This window comes from Bos grunniens, chromosome 1 (assembly GCF_055505025.1).
Source record: "Bos grunniens cultivar Pamir isolate PY7600 chromosome 1, Bosgru_T2T1.0, whole genome shotgun sequence".
In the NCBI taxonomy this organism is placed as follows: domain Eukaryota; kingdom Metazoa; phylum Chordata; class Mammalia; order Artiodactyla; family Bovidae; genus Bos; species Bos grunniens.
Genome location: NC_141165.1, coordinates 6,855,414 through 6,871,783, shown reverse-complemented (window position 1 = coordinate 6,871,783; position 16,370 = coordinate 6,855,414). Strand labels below are relative to the sequence as shown.

The 16,370-nt window shown below is 46.7% G+C and overlaps 1 protein-coding gene across 10 annotated transcripts in view; it reads right to left on the bottom strand.

Moving 5' to 3' along the window:
* The window catches only part of ERG (ETS transcription factor ERG), a 315,894-nt gene that overhangs the window by 44,447 nt on the left and 255,077 nt on the right, over positions 1–16,370 (bottom strand). For all 10 annotated transcript variants that reach the window (XM_086402063.1, XM_086402647.1, XM_086401984.1 and 7 more), the window contains one exon: positions 6,874–7,025. In XM_086402063.1, the coding sequence (XP_086258189.1) occupies positions 6,874–7,025 (152 nt within the window). The remainder of the gene's footprint in view (positions 1–6,873; positions 7,026–16,370) is intronic.

Genomic DNA, 16,370 nt, shown 5'->3' with positions numbered 1-16,370 from the left:
ACACTAGTTCCACTGTGCGAGAGAACCCATTGTTTTTGAACATCCATCTGTGGTCACAGCCTCAGTGCAGCAGAACCGGAAACACCCAGGAGCCAAGATTCACGGGCTGTCCCCGAGCTGTCGATGGGAACACAGTAAAGCGCAGGCAAGTACCGCACTTGATCTGACTGGTCTGAATGGAGCTCGGGGCTGTCACCAACGAACAGGGCTGCGGGGCTTCTTCCTCAGCTCTCACATCGCACTCTGTGCCTTGAGTGGCCCTGGATTTCCCAGTGAACGCCTTCACCCAAGACCTTTACAGAATTTATCATGTCAACCAATGACACGGGCCAACCACCACTCCCAAAACACATCTGAAGGGAAAAGCTTTAGGACAATTCTTTCTTTTGCCAACTCCCTTTCCCAAATGATGTCTTTATTTAAAAAAAAATGAAAGTGTATTAAAGCAAAATTATTTGTGTGTATACGTGCTCACTTACTCAGTCACGTCCAACTCTTTGCGACCCCATGAACTGTAGCCCACCAGGCTCCTCTGTCCATGGAATTCTCCAGGGAAGAGTACTGGAGTGGACTGCCATTTCATATTCCAGGGGATCTCTCCAAACCAGGGATTGAACCTGTGTCTCTTGCATTGGCAGGTGGATTCTTTACCACTACACTACCTGGGAAGCTGAAAATTTATTTAGTATCTTCTATATAGTCTAGAACTCCTCAAACCCTATAATGCATGAAAATCACCCCCAAAAATGTGCTAACAATGTAGAATCCTCCACTCCATACCTGGATTCAGAAAATTTGGAGGTGGGCACTTTTACATCCTAAGTCTCCCAGATGACCCTGATGCAGGTGGTTCTGATCATACTTGGAGAAACATCTCCCAGTCAACCTCCAAATTAAGCTGAGCCAACAAGAGCCATTGAACTGGGTCCCCTGTCTGGGGCTCATCTTGTTAAGAGTGACACCACTGAATGATACTTTGACCTGCAACCATGAACATAAGAAACAGCCCAACCCTGTGAGATGCAGACCTAGATATACAGCTATTCACACCAAATAAGACAGATAATAGGTAGACAGATGATGGATAGACAGATGGAAAGATAGATACCGATGACAGAGGGAGAGATGATAGATAAATGAGAGGCAGGTAGGTAGATAAATACGGAGCTGGAAAGATAGATACAGATGATAGGTGATAAATGAGAGGTAGATAGACAACAGATTTGTAGACAGACAGATGGAAAGATAGATGATACATGACAGTTATATACAGATGGTAGACAGAGCACATGTGATGTATTGTCTAATCTCTACACCTTGAGAAGGAGAAGCATAGCCAGTGGCGTTTCCAGGACAACAGGTGGAAGTCAGGGCTTCCAAGGGTATCTGGTGGCCTTACTGGCTGAGTGCTTTCATGTGACTTCCCTGTTACCTTCCGATGACAAACAAAGAGACACATTTTTCTCTAGACTCAAAATTAAGAGCTGGGCCATCTTTCCCACATGTTTTCTTTTAATCCTGGCGACACTGGGGCATGTATTGATTAAGGCATCGCCTTCACACAGCCTGCTGACACCTTGGACCCAAACTGTTTGCAACTGTGCAGGATATAAAGTTTGCGTTAATATATACATATGTGCTAAGTCGCTTCAATCGTGTCTGACTCTTTGCAACCCCATGCACTAAAGCCCCCAGGCTCCTCTGCCCATGGGATTCTCCAGTCAAGAATACTGGAGTGGGTTGCCAGTTCCTTCTCCAAATATATACATCGACATACAAACCTCACCCCTGGTTTCACTGCCTGTTAAGTTCTTACTTTAGCCCATGTTCTCTATCCATTTACTTTGAAAACAAATTCTGTCTTTTTGTTTTTACTTATATTTGTGTGATCTTTCTTAAATCCATTCTGAAAGAAGGAGTGTAAATATATTCAGTGAAAGTATTTTTATTCATTAGGGATATCTGATGAGTTTTTATAAAGCTGAGTTAGACATGTGTGTGTGTGTGTGTGTGTGTGTGCATGCACACATGCACACATGTGCATGCACATGTGTCCTGAGTTGCTTCAGTCGTGTCCGACTCTGTGCAACCTTACAGATGCAGCCTGCCAGGCTACTCTGTCCTTGGGATTCTCCAGACAAGAATACTAGAGTGGGTTTCCATGCCCTCCTCCAAGGGATCTTCCCGACCCAGGGATGGAACCCAGGTCTCTTACATCTAACCTGCATTGGCAGGTGGGATCTTCACCACCAGAGCCAGCTGGGAAGCCTGAGTTAGAGACAGTGAGTCTCAAAACCAGGGACGTCTAGAAGTGAGGAATCCAGGCCAGGAGTCCAGAAGACCGTGTCTTTTTCTGTGTCTTCTGTCTTCGCACCTATCCTCTTGGTCAGTGTTTCTCAGGACCATTTTCAGGTCTAGGACATGAATGTCAGTATGTAGCTGGTTGATAGTGCAAGTGCTTAGGAATAAATAATGGATTTGGGGGGTGGGGCTGTCTTTCTGATTTGCATGTAGAAGTGCCAATGAACGTGCTTAAATAGTAGGAACTACATGAACCGGTCATAACCAGGTTTGGAGAATTCTACCTAAGTATGCAGAGCTCTCTACACCCAAAAGGTGTCCTAGCAAGGGGCCTGGATCGCAGAGCTGGGGCCAAAGGCATGGAGGGGGCAGCGATCCAGCCATGCCCAGGTCCTGCTGTCTTTACACTGGGGGATTTTCTGGATTGTGCAATACAGCTGTGTGTCTGTGTGTTCATCTGTGTGTCTGCGTGTGAGCACACATACCTGAGGCTTGACCAATAACTGCAAGACTCACAACTTGCAAAAGCAGCCGCAGTGAGCTCTCTTACAAACCCGATTAACTGAATAACTGTCCTCGCCTTGGCGTGAAGCAACCAAAGGAGGGGACAGCTGAAAGAGGGCTTTCTTCAGGGGATGAAACAGCCTTTACACAAAAGCTTGATATGAGCCAATCTGTGCAACCAGGCTTCCAGCCGAATGGCTGGCAGTTAATGAGCACCAAGACAGCACTACACAGAGACAGCACTTAGCCAGCAAAGGTCCATCCAGTCAAGGCTATGGCTTGTCCAGTAGTCAGGTATGGATGTGAGAGATGGACCATAAAGAAGGCTGAGCACCGAAGGACTGATGTTTTTGAACTGTGGAGCTGGAGAAGACTCTTGAGAGTCACTTGGACTGCAAGGAGAACAAACCAGTCCATCCTAAAGGAAATCAACTCTGAATACTCATTGGAAGGACTAATGCTGAAGCTGAAGCTCCAGTACTCCGGCCACCTGATGCAAAGAGCCGACTCACTAGAAAAGACCCTGATTCTGGGAAAGATTGAAGGCAGGAGGAGAAGGGGACGACAGAGGATGAGATAAATAGCATCACTGACTCAATGGATATAAATATGAGCAAACTCCAGGAGATAGTGAAGGACAGGGAAGCCTGGCAGGCCACGGTCCACAGGGCTGCAAACAGCTGGACTTAGCAACTAAACAACTGCACAAATCACAAAGCGTGGTCACAGGGAGGTGGACACGACTTAGCGACTAAACAACAACTGCACAAATCACAAAGGGTGGATGTCCTGACTTGTTTAAATTGCTTCTTTGCCTCTTTCCCATGAAAATGGCTCTCTTGTTTTCTAAACAAGATTTGACATAGGAAGCTACTCTGGTCCTACTAGAAATGATACTGACAACATCAAAGCCTGCTGCTGGCGTGACAGAAATGGGGCCCCGTCAGACGGAAGGATGTCACGGCACCAGGCTTAGCTCCCGGGTCTGTGATTCCATGTGGATCTCAGATAAGTGCCTTCAATGTAAGCCCCTCCTAAGAGCGAGTCTCTCATCTTAGAGAACTAAAGGCTCTGTTTCATGTAAACTGAGGAGATCCCATTCTCAAGGAGAAAGGCAAAGTGTGAGACGGGCTTGGGCAGACGTCCTCTGGATTTCGTCTCATCCCGTTCCGCCCCAGCCAGTGTCCAAGCCAACAGCACACCTGCCCAACCCGCCCTCCTCAGGCACACATCTGCTCCCAACCCCTTTAGGTACCACGCGTCCAGGACGCGCCCCTTGGACATTCGCCTTTCCATACTTTTTTCCCACTCAACCGGAAATGCCTCCGGTTCTAAGTCACAACAAGAAGTGATGGTTCTCAGGAGTGTAGCTTAGTTGCCATGACCAAACCAAACGCATGCCTTCGGCATAAACGTCCACTTCCTTTCCGGAAACATCAAAAGCAGCTTTGTCCTTCCCATAAGGCACACGCAAGACTCACTCTACTGTCCCCTGTAAAAGCCTTATGTGTGCTTCAGGAGCAGGGATGGATGAGCCCTTCATACCTCACTGCTTCCAACTAGCTTCCTAAAGTTTCCTGAAAGCTGCGCAGTGACCATTCTGAAGAGAAGCCCAGTCCGTGAGCCCAAACCGGGTGTTTTGCACTCTGAACTTTCTTGCTTGGAAGGTGGTGGAAACAGAAGTCCGCTGGAGGCGGTCTGGTGCAGACTAAGGCCTGGGGATGGGAAGCGTGCCATGGACGGGATTTGATCTCATTTGTCCTCAAACCTCACAGAGGTGAACTCCCAGGTGGCATTAATGGTAAAGAACCCACCTGCCAAGGCAGAAGACATGACACGTGGATTCGATCCCTGGGTCAGGAAGATCCGCTGGAGAAGGAAATGGCAACCCACTCCAGTGTTCTTGCCTAGAGAAATCCCATGGACAGAAGAGCCTGACAGGCTACAGTCCTTGGGGGTCACAAAGAATCCAACACGACTAAGTGACTAACACTTTCACTTTCAAACTGGCAGTGGAGACGGTCCCCTTGACCTCTTCTGGCCCCTGACCCAGCTGCCAGAGGAGAATTATCAGCTAGAAGGACTGGTCTTAACTCTGGAGGGAAATTGTACAACTGCTGCACTATATGGAGCAGGAGAGCGATGCTTGTAGCACAAGGGGGTCCCTGGGGCCCTGTTAGTACTTCCCACTCAGTGGTCCAGAATGATGGAGAGCTGAAGCAACCCGGTAAATACAAGATCATGGAAGGACTAATATCCTATAGATGTCGAGATTCAGGTCACCCTACCAGAGACACAGGGCTTCCCTGGTGGCCCAGTGGTAAACAACACCTGCAATGCAGGGGACACAGGAGACTCGGTTCAATCCCTGGGTGGGCAAGATCCCCTGGAGGAGGGCATGACAACCCACTCCAGTTATTCCTGCCTGGAGAACCCCATGGACAGAGGAGCCTGACGGGCTACAGTCCACAGGGTCACAAAGAGTCAGACATGACTAAAGTGACTGAGCATGCACACACCACCTCCGGGGCAAGGGAGAATTAAGTCTGCACCGGTTTCACCCATTCTCAACTCTTATGACTCCAGCAATAAGCAGAGTCCTGGGCAGGACCACCTGGGGGTCAGGCACCCTTTCGTCCATTCTTCCCTCAGTTAACATTCACGGAGAACCTAAGGGACATCAGGCACTGGACTTGGCCATGGAGGCAGGGCCTTTGTGGGTCTTACACTCGACTGAGGGAGGAAGATGAGAAGAGGACTTTCACATAAAAGCCCACTGCAGTGACAGAGGGGAATAAAAGCAACAAAAGAAAGGCAGGCGGGCAGGGGTTAGGGTCACTGGGTGGAGGAGCTGAGGGGCACCTCTGGACAGGGTGGCTAGAGAACCCGGATGAACGACAGAACTCCCTGGAACCAAGGGTTTCAGGCTAAAGCGACAGCAAGTTCAGTCCCAGAAGCAGAGGGTGAGGGGCCCAGATGGCCACAGGGGGTGATGGAGGGAGCCCCCAGGGGCTACAGAAAGGAGCTTGAGAATGAAGGATTCAGGGTGACTTGTCTGAGTTCTAACTCATGCTTAGTTGCTAGGATGTATCCAACTCTGTGCCACCCCATGGAGCCCGCCAGTCTCTTCTATCCAGGGGAATTTCCAGGCAAGAACACTGGAGGGGGCTGCCATTTCCTTCTCCAGGGGATCTTCCCACCCCAGGGACTGAACTCACATCTCCTGCACTGGCATGTGGGGTTCTTTACAAGTGTGACACCTGGGAAGTTCTCACTTGCCTCTTACTAACTGCAGGCCGACCTCTCCGAGCATCACTGTCCTCATCAGGGCACTCGTGACGAACCACGCTACGTATTGCTTGAGAGTTCATGACACCAAAAATTCAGTGTATGTGCACTGCTCACTGAATACCTCAGTCAGGACCCACCGGTGGTCACCATTGCTATTGTTGTGGTGGGTATTTTTGGTTTTATGTAGCACACTTCCTCTGAGGAGTTTTAAGGCATCCTTCCGATTACTTTTAGTTTTGCTAAATAAAAAAATCCCTGGCATGGTTCTCAAATCCAGAGTTACTGTTTTGGATTATGTTTAGAATTACTTCTGGAAAAGAATGACTCAGGCTCTCAGAGTCTCTTTCATAAGCCTGTGAGGGCTGGAATTTCAAGTTTTGACAACCAACAATACAGGCCTCCCAATTTTTAATTATGCCAGGTAAGAAAAAAATGTAAATCCTACCTTCTATTATAAGTAGCACTTCATAAAAGGAAGGATATTTAACACCAAATCAGCTCAGAGAAAAGGCAAGTCCTCCTTGGAAAGGTCACTCGGCATGGATTCTCTCTCACACACATGCGCACACACACACGCATGCATGCACACACACACACGCGCGTGCGCACACACGCGTGTGCACACATAGTGGTGAGCACTTCACCACGGTGGACCAGTATCTGCTGGTCCATCCACAACCGTTACTGCAGGCAGCTGAGGGTGACCAATGCCAAGGGCAGGAAGAGAGAGCTGAGCGGAGCCCGAGGAAGGCCCGGGCCACTGACCAAGCCTCTGACCTGCAGGGACGATGACGCGGCGCTCGTTGGTGGTCATGTTTGGGGGTGGCATGTGCTTCTCCTCCATGTAGCTGCTGTAGTTCATCCCGACGGTGTCCGGGCTGCCCACCATCTTCCCACCTTTGGCCATGCTGCACTCATCAGGGGAATTCCTGGAGGAGAAGAAGACACAGCCTTCCATTACTGTGGTCCCCCAGAACCTGCCTCCCTGCCTTTCCATGGTGCACAGAGAGGAGCCAGGATGGGCAAGGTGGAGGGGAAGGAATGGGTTGGAGGAGGAGACTGAAAAGACAAACGCAGTCATCTGTGATGTGCTGAATGACCGTGCCTCCTCCAGATTCACATATTGAAGCCCCAGTCCCAGCATGAAGGCATGTGGAGGCAGGACCTTTGGGAGAGAAAAAAGTTCACATGAGGTCATGAGGCTGAGGCCCTTATGATGGGATTAGTGCCCTTTTAAGAAGAGGAAGAGACCAGACTCCTCTCTTTCTCTCTGTCTGCCACTGAGTTTACAGTGAGACGGTAGCCATCTTCCAGTCAAGGACAGAGGTCTCACCCGACACCAACCACCCCCCTCCCCAGCACCTTGATCTTGGACTTCAATCTTGAGAACCATGAGAAAAAAAGTCCTGTTATTTAAGACCCCTGGCCCATGGCATCTTGCGACAGGTGGCCTATGAGACTAAGACAGTGCCCAGGCTCGCTGGAAGCAGAGCACAGGCATGTGGGAACCAGTGCTGCCACCTGGTTCCTATCCCTCCAGCCAGCTCCTTCTGCAGCTGTCGGGTAAAAGCCCCATGTGTCTGGTTCCTATCCCTCCAGCCAGCTCCTTCTGCAGCTGTCGGGTAAAAGCCCCTGGTTCCTATCCCTCCAGCCAGCTCCTTCTGCAGCTGTCGTGTAAAAGCCCCATCTGTGCCAGCTGATCGGAAACATGCACAGGAACACTGGACGGGTACTTGTTCTCCCTGAAAACAGGCCACGCACACAGACGGTGAGAGGTGACACTCGGCCAGGTTTATTCTAGAGTGACATGCCTCTTCAAACCTCAGAAGGAAACCTTTGTGTTCAATTTCAAATCCCTGCAGCCGATTGTTAGACATGGAATTTGAAGGCTGCCAGTGCTCCTGGCTTGCAGAAGGCAATGGCACCCCACTCCAGCACTCTTGCCTGGAAAATCCCATGGATGGAGGAGCCTGGTGGGCTGCAGTCCATGAGGTCACTAAGAGTCAGACACGACTGAGCAACTTCACTTTCACTTTTCACTTTCATGCATTGGAGAAGGAAATGGCAACCCACTCCAGTGTTCTTGCCTGGAGAATCCCAGGGATGGGGGAGCCTGGTGGGAGGCTGTCTATGGGGTCACACAGAGCTGGACACGACTGAAGTGACGTAGCAGCAGTGCTCCTGGCTTAGGTGTGGGCAGGAAGGGCAGAAAGGGGAGAAGGAATGGCCCTGCAGGAAGCAGCAGGACAGGGGACCCCAGCAGCCTTGGAGGACTGGGATCAGGGAGTGAAGCCAGCTGTGTGCCAGGGGTCAGCTGCTTGGCATTGGGGAACAGCTCAGAGGGTTGCTGTTAGTAAAGGCAGCCATGGACCCTTGGATAAAGACAAACTAACCTTTCTGGAAAAAGAGAAGAAAAAAAGAATACATGTTTCTTAATGTAAGATCTAAAAGTGACTGGATGTGATGAGATCGCTACTGTTCAGTTGTCAAGTCCTGTCCAACTCTCTGTGACCCTATGGACTGAAGAATGCCAGGCTTCCCTATCCCTCACCACTTCCCGGAGTTTGCCCAAGTTCGTGTCCATTGAATCGGTGATGCCATTCAACCTTTTTATCCTCTGTCACCCTCTTCTCCTTCCGCCCTCCATCATTCTCATATGTAACAGGTAAACTCCAAACAGAAAACTCTGGTTTAACCAGGAAACAGAAGAACGTGTCAATGCCTTCTTAGATGGTTAAGTCAGAGATCACTAACACAAGATCCCTGTAGCTGAAGGATCCTGAGAGTTGAGTTATGTCATCTAGGCAGATTTCTGAAAATGTCCTCATGAGCGTTACCCAACACAGGGTTTTTTGTACTCTTGGCAATCTATACAATCTACTGGATTTTAGACTTCCATCCCAATGTCTGAGGCCCTGATGGTTGTGGGCTCCACCCCAGTGGGTCTTCCTTTGTCTCCATACCATGTCAGCTGGAACTCTGCAGCCAGTCTGCAGAATCTTGGAACTAGAGGCCTGGCATGGATGCGGCCTTCAAGCCTAAGGAGCTATCAAAGCAGAAAGGCACTCTCTGGGTGGGGCAGGACTGAGATGCAATGGAGAAAGTCATTCTGGACCCAAGAGTTGCGGCTGGGGAGTGGACAGGAAGGATGGACCATAGGCCCTGGAAAGAGTTCATTCAGCATCTGGGAACTTTGAAACTACAGATTCATTCTCAGCATCCTTTGTACAGGTGCTGATGGAGGGAGCTCAGGGCTAACAATGAGGATGGAGCAGGTATATCTGTGGATGGAGGTCATAGCTGGGATCGCCCGGACTGAGCCCGTACCGTGGGCCGGGAAATACATAACCCTGCTTCATGGCATCCGCACAGCTGTACTAACATGAAGGAAATTCAAAAATAATAGCGGTCAGAGTTCCCATGGTGTGAACCCTCTATATTTCCGACGCTGCCTACACATGCATTATTTCCTCTTGATGCTATTTTTCCTGGCTTCCAACATTTATCTCTAAAAGACCCATCCTAATATCAAAACACTGAATGTCTTCACTTGAGACTTAAGTTTCCTATCCCCTTGGAAAATTCCATCCGTTGAGTAGAGAGTGTGTGTTTTGGTCTATTCGTCTCAAGGAGAGAAGTTACTAGGGAAGAGAGTTAAAGGAGTTTGGTTCTTTAGGAAAAAAGACTTTAGATGCTACGTAGGTGATGACTGTCACTCTAGGATAAGTGCTGTTCAGATGCAGTCATTCACTCCTCATTTAGAGCATTTTTTTATTGAGTACTTGCTGTATACCAGGCACTACCAAATTCTTTCTTCTCCAGCAAGGCAGTTAGCCATTTAAAAAGTGAAAGGCCAAGGAGATGTACAGAATTACAGGAAGAAGGGTCACTGGGGATTATGGACCCTTCAGACGAACTCTGTCATTTTCTTACAACCCTACTGTTCAATTTCAATCTCTGAGGACTAAGCTCTAGGAACAGATCACGTCAGCTTTCCCATGGCATTAAAAGAGATCCCTCATCAAATCCGGAGATATGATGAGCTATTAAACTTCGTTCTGTGTATTCCAATACACATTGCTGCTGCTGCTGCTAAGTCGCTTCAGTCGTGTCCGACTCTGTGTGACCCCATAGATGGCAGCCCACCAGGCTCCCCCATCCCTGGGATTCTCCAGGCAAGAACACTGGAGTGGGTTGCCATTTCCTTCTCCAACCAATACACATTAGGGCAGACAAATACTGTTTGACTCCACTTATATGAGACACTGAAAATAGTCAAGTCCATAGAGCCAGAAGGTACAATGATGGATGCCAGGGGTGCAGGGTGAGGGGGAAGGAGAGTTACTGTTTAGTGGGGACAGAGTTTCAGTTTAGGAAAGTGAATGACGGTGAGATGGACAACAATGTGACTGTACTTAGTGCCACTGAACTATCCAGTTAGAAGCGGTTAAAATAGTATGCTTTATATTATGTGATTTTTACCACAATAAAAATCATTAAAAAATAAAAATAAATTGCATTTTATTGGAATTTTATAAAAATATGTGTACGTATTTAAAACAGGCATAATCTTCAACCAGGTTAGTTTATGTCTTCATCTTATAACCAGAAGACATAATTCACTTTATTAAGCTTTTCCAGCCAGCTTTCAACATTAGGGGAAAAAAAGCAACATGACATGCTATTTTCAAAAGCTGTACATTCAGGACATTTTTTTAAATATTTTTTTTCCCACTGTATTTTGTTTTAGCTTCAGAGGAAGACAGAAGGGGACCATGTTTATGTTCATTTCAAATAGTTTCTGTAATAACTCTAAGGGAACTACAACCTCAGTGTGGGAAGAGGGTCACCCCAATAGGGCCACTGACATACAGAACTCAAGCTGGGTGTTCAAGTAACACTGATTAAAGGGGCCTCGGCTGTTCTAGTCTCATTGTTCAGCCTTTTCCCCTTAACTATTCTCTTGGAAATTTTAATAGCAAAGTAGTAGCACGTATACACGTCATCATGTTCTGAGAGCTTAACTGTTATCAGTCCTCACGACAGCCTGGAATCAGCTCCATTTCTCAGAGGTGCAGACTGAGAACACAAAAGAGAAGGGGCTTGCTCCGGGTCTGAGTCAGGAGGAGGCAGAACCGAGGCTTGAAGCTGGGCAGCTTCTACTCACTGTCTACGCTTCCAGATGGCCCCCTCAGTAAAAATAAGATGGCTGGGAAGACAGCCTCTCAAGCGGTGAAACTGATCTTCATTTCAGAAAGGCATCAAGAAGGCCCAGCCCCCACGTTACTCTGGTTTAAGCTCTGTGCTGCGGTACATGGACAGTGTCCAGTCTAGACCACCATCCTTGACCCCCTTCTCTTCATTCCCAGCACAGCAGCTGCGTGACACATCCAGAACACGTCTAAACAGACGGAAGTTAAAAAGGGAGGGGGGCTTCCCTGGCAGTGCAGGGGATGAGAATCTGCCTGCCAACACAGGGGACACAGCTTTGATCCCTAGGTCGGGAAGATCCCATATGCTGCGGAACAACTCAACCCGCGTGCCACAACTACTGAGCCCGTGCTCTACAGCCTGGGAGCCACAAGTGTTCGAGCCTTGCTCTGCAACATAGAGGCTATGCTCTGCAACAGAGAAGGCGTCACAATGAGAAAGAAGCCCGAGAACCACTAGGAAGCACAGTCCCACTGGCCGCAGCGAGAGAAAAGCCTGCACAGCAGTGAAGACCCAGCACAGCCAAAAATAAAACAAATAGTAACTAAATAATTTTTTTTTTAAAGAGAGATGGAATTCCCAAAGATTTCGTTTTTTCAGGGACGTGTTATTTTTTTTTATTAAGAAAAATACATCTTAACGTGGTTCAGAAAATTGAAAAGTGTATACTGAAAATTCTCCCAATAAATGCATTTTCAGTCTTTGCCCAGCTGTGATAAGAAAAGATCCACATGGAAACCTGTCCACGCTTACTGTGCTTAATAAGCTCCACCTTCAGTGTGCATTCTTAGAAGACACAGGAAGAAACTTCCCACAAACAGCTTAGTATTCCATCTGCACTGAGCCTAAAACAGAGGATCCCAAGTTTTCTACTCTAACATGGTAAGGATTTGGGCATTCTTGCTCTGAAACGCACAAAGCAAAGAGCATCCCTTTAAATATGATATTCTTAATATTCATCTATGTGCTCTTTAACAGTCCCTATGAAAGCTTTAAGGCATTTTTTAGAAGCTTTCTAAATGGGTAATCAACTGGTGAATATGAAATTTCTGTCTTATTATTTGAGGCATGAATTTCTTAATTGCAAATAAGCATGGTTCAAGATATTTCTCTCAAAGACTCTATCTTTCAAGGGCATGGAAAAGCTATTATGCAAGTCAAACCACAATGAGGTATCACCTCACACCTGTCAAGATGGCTATGATAAAGACAAAAAGCAAAACTTATGGCCCCCCACTCCAGTACTCTTGCCTGGAAAATCCCATGGACAGAGGATCCTGCTGGGCTGCAGTCCATGGGGTCGCAAAGAGTTGGACACGACTGAGCGACTTCACTTTCACTTTTCACTTTCATGCATTGGAGAAGGAAATGGCAACCCACTCCAGTGTTCTTCCCTGGAGAATCCCAGGGACGGGGGAGCCTGGTGGGCTGCCGTCTATGGGGTCGCACAGAGTCAGACATGACTAAAGTAATTAAGCGGCAGCAACAAGTGCTGGAGAGGATGCGGAGAAACTGCCACCCTTGCATCCTCTTGGTGGGAATGCAGAAGGGTACAGCTGTATTGGAAAATAGTATGGTGATTCCTTGAAACATTTTTTAAAAAGAACAATCATATGAGCCAACAATCCCACTTATGCATATCTATCGAAAAGAATTAAAAGAATTAAAATCAGGATCTCCAAGAGATATGAGCACTTCCATGTTCACTATGTGCTATTCACAATAGCCAGGATGGACATAAATGTCCATGGATGGATGAACAGATAAAGAAAATGGGGTACATGCATGCAACAGAATACTATTCTCCTTAAAAATAAAGAAATCAGACATACATTACAGCATGGATGAATCTTGAAGACATTATATTAATACTAAGTGGAAAAAGTCAGTCACAGAAACACAAATACTGCATGATTCCCCCTATATAAGCTATTTTTAAAAGTCAGATTCAGAAAAAGAGTGAAGTGTTGGCTGCCAGCAGCCAGAGGAGGGAACAAATGGGGAGTTATTAATCAGTAAGCATAACGTTGCAGTCAAGTAGAATGAGAAAGCTCTGGATACCTGCTGTACAACCTTGTACCTCTGCTCAACAGTAATGGACACTTAAGAATTTGTTTACAGACATCCCTGGCAATCCAGTGGTTAAGACTTCACCTTCCCATACAGGGTCCAATCCCTGGTCAGGGAACGAAGATCCCACATGCTTTGTGGTCAAAAAACCAAAACAGAAAACAGAAACAGCACTAAAGGCAGGCTTAGAAATTGGCCACATTAAAAAATATTAAAAAAAAATTTTCTGTTTAAAAGCCGGATCTCATGTTAACTATTCTTACCACAATAAAATGCAATAAAAAAATTATTGTGTCTGAACCATTCTCTCAAGTTCACATTTTCAGGTCTGAGTTCTATTTATAACCACAACCCCAAACAATACGCAGCAGCAGGGAGAGGAGACATGAGGCAGGAAGACAGCTGGTTGCCCCCACTCGCAGCAGGAGAAATCCCACATTGGCTTGGGGTCATCCTGATGGGGGGAGGCAGGTTCAGACTGAAGAGTTCCAGGAAGGCACTGGACAACATCTGGGGGGCAAAAAGTTGGGTGTATCACTCCCCCAAGTCCCTTAAAACTTCCTTGAGGCCAATTTTAGGAGTTTCATCTCTATAGCAATCTCACAGACTTCCACGTCACTTGTGCATAACTGTGGCCACTCCGGAAGTCACAGTGTTAGTGACTCCGTCGTGTCCGACTCTTTGCAACCCCATGGACTGTAGCCCACCAGGCTCCTCCATCCATGGGATTCTCCAGGCAAGAATACCGGAGTGGGTTGCCATTCCCTTCTCCAGGGGATCTTCCTGACCCAGGGATCAAACCCAGGTCTCCTGCATTGCAGGCAGATTCCTTACCATCTGAGCTACCAGGGAAGCTTACTCTAGGAAATACAGAAATAATGTAGAAAGATCCTTCAACCTTCATGATGAATAAGATGGAATGTTGGTGCCTGTCCTCTGATAACTAAGAACACATGGCTGGCTAACATGGCCTGAGTCTCAATTAAGGTGAGTTGAGATCATGAGCACTGACTTCTCAAAACATGCTAGTACTATGAATTAATGGTGAAAGAACATAGCAAAGAATATCAAATAAACTGGAAAGTTTACTCAATTTAAATTAAGCTGAAACTCAGACACGCTGAAAAACCAGATTGGGTTCTTGAAGTTCCAATACTTTGGCCACTTGATGCAAAGAGCCGACTCACTGGAAAAGACCCTGATGCTGGGAAAGATTGAGGGCAAGAGGAGAAGTGGGCAACAGAGGATAAGATGGTTGGATGGCATCACCGACTCAATGGACATGAGTTTGGGTAAGCTCTGGGAGTTGGTAATGGACAGGGAGGCCTGGCGTGCTACAGGTCACGGGGTTGCAAAGAGTCAGACATGACTTAGTGACTGAATAATAACAATATGGTTCTGATGAGTAGTCAAGAGGGACGCTTCAGAAGCTACTTGGAAGAACAAGCGTTTAGCTTCTATTAACATTTTTCTAAGGAGAAGATTCCATTATTTTCATCTGCAACTCCAGAGTGATATTTATGTGTATGTGCGGTGCTTCTTAATATATTTTATTTCCCTGCTCTTCCTCAAACTATGTGCCACTTGAGGTAGATTTCAAAAATGCGCACAAGACAAAAATAACATAAATGATCAAAGGAATGGAAGTGAATGTTATATAAGGGCAGAAAAGCAATTAATCAAGAGATAAAATCAGCGCATTGAGAAAGCTTACTATTTATAGTTGCTCAAGGTAGAACATCAATTTATCTCTGAACTTTCTACTCGCCAAAGCAAAAAAGGAAGTATATCCTGTGACCATTCAAGATGTCAAAAAAAATACCCACGGACCAAGTTATTCAGCAGAAGAGAAGCTTTTCCTGAGCTGAACCTTGAGAGAAGTTTCTCTTGTGGCTTCTCCTTCAGAGACCTGGGTGGTGCAGCAGGCAGAATCCTTCCCACCACCCGCCAGCAGACCTGAGAACACTCCACATGCACAGCAGGTGCTCGGAGCACTCAGCTCTCAGCCGCCGCAGGTGCAGGAACCCCGGGACTGTGTGTCCTCAGCCAGGGCTCCACACTTCCTGTCTCTTGACATTGTTTTTGTTATAATTTACTTGTGTCCTTTTTATTGGAGTAATAGTTAGATACATGCACTCCTATGTTCACTGTAGCACTATTTACAATAGCCAGGACATGGAAGCAGCCTAAATGTCCATCAACAGAAGAAGAGATAAAGAAGATGTGGTGCATATGTATAAATACACAATGGACTATTGCTCAGGCATTAATCGGGAACAAAATTGTGCCATCTGCAGACGTGGCCGGACCTAGAGACTGTCAGACAGGGTGAAGTTTAAGTCAGAAATAGAAAAACAGATATTGTATACTAGTGCACATATGTGGAATCTAGAAAAATGGTACAGATGAACCTACTGACATTGTTTTGGAAAGAATCAGGAAAATGAGTGCAAAAATATAAGAAATGGATGATTAAACAATGACAAGATCTTGAGAGATGGAATGCTATATACATATAGTCCAGTTTCCACAATCTTCTAATTTCTATTTTTATTTTTAAATTTTTTATTATTTATTTATGGCTGCACTGGGTCTTTGCTGCAAGCGGAAGCTGCTCCCCAGACGTGGTGTGCAGGCTCCTCCCTGCAGTGCTTCTCTTCTTGCAGAGCACAAGCTCTGGAGTGAGCGCTTCTATCTTTGCAGTGTACGGGCTTAGTTGTTCAGCAGCATGTGGAATTTTCCCAGACTAGGGATCAAACCCGTGTCACCTGCATCGGCAGGCAGATTCTTAACCACTGGACCACCAGCGAAGTCCTAACTTACATGTTTTAAAACCAAATTTGCCTCTGGGAAATTGATCTAATGCATGGTGGGCGAACAAACATTGATAGATCTTATCTGGTTCATCTATCCCGTACTGGACTGCTTACTCATGCTACAGATGGCTCCAAACTCTTATGTATTCTTATTATAGCAAATTCAGGGGTGAGACA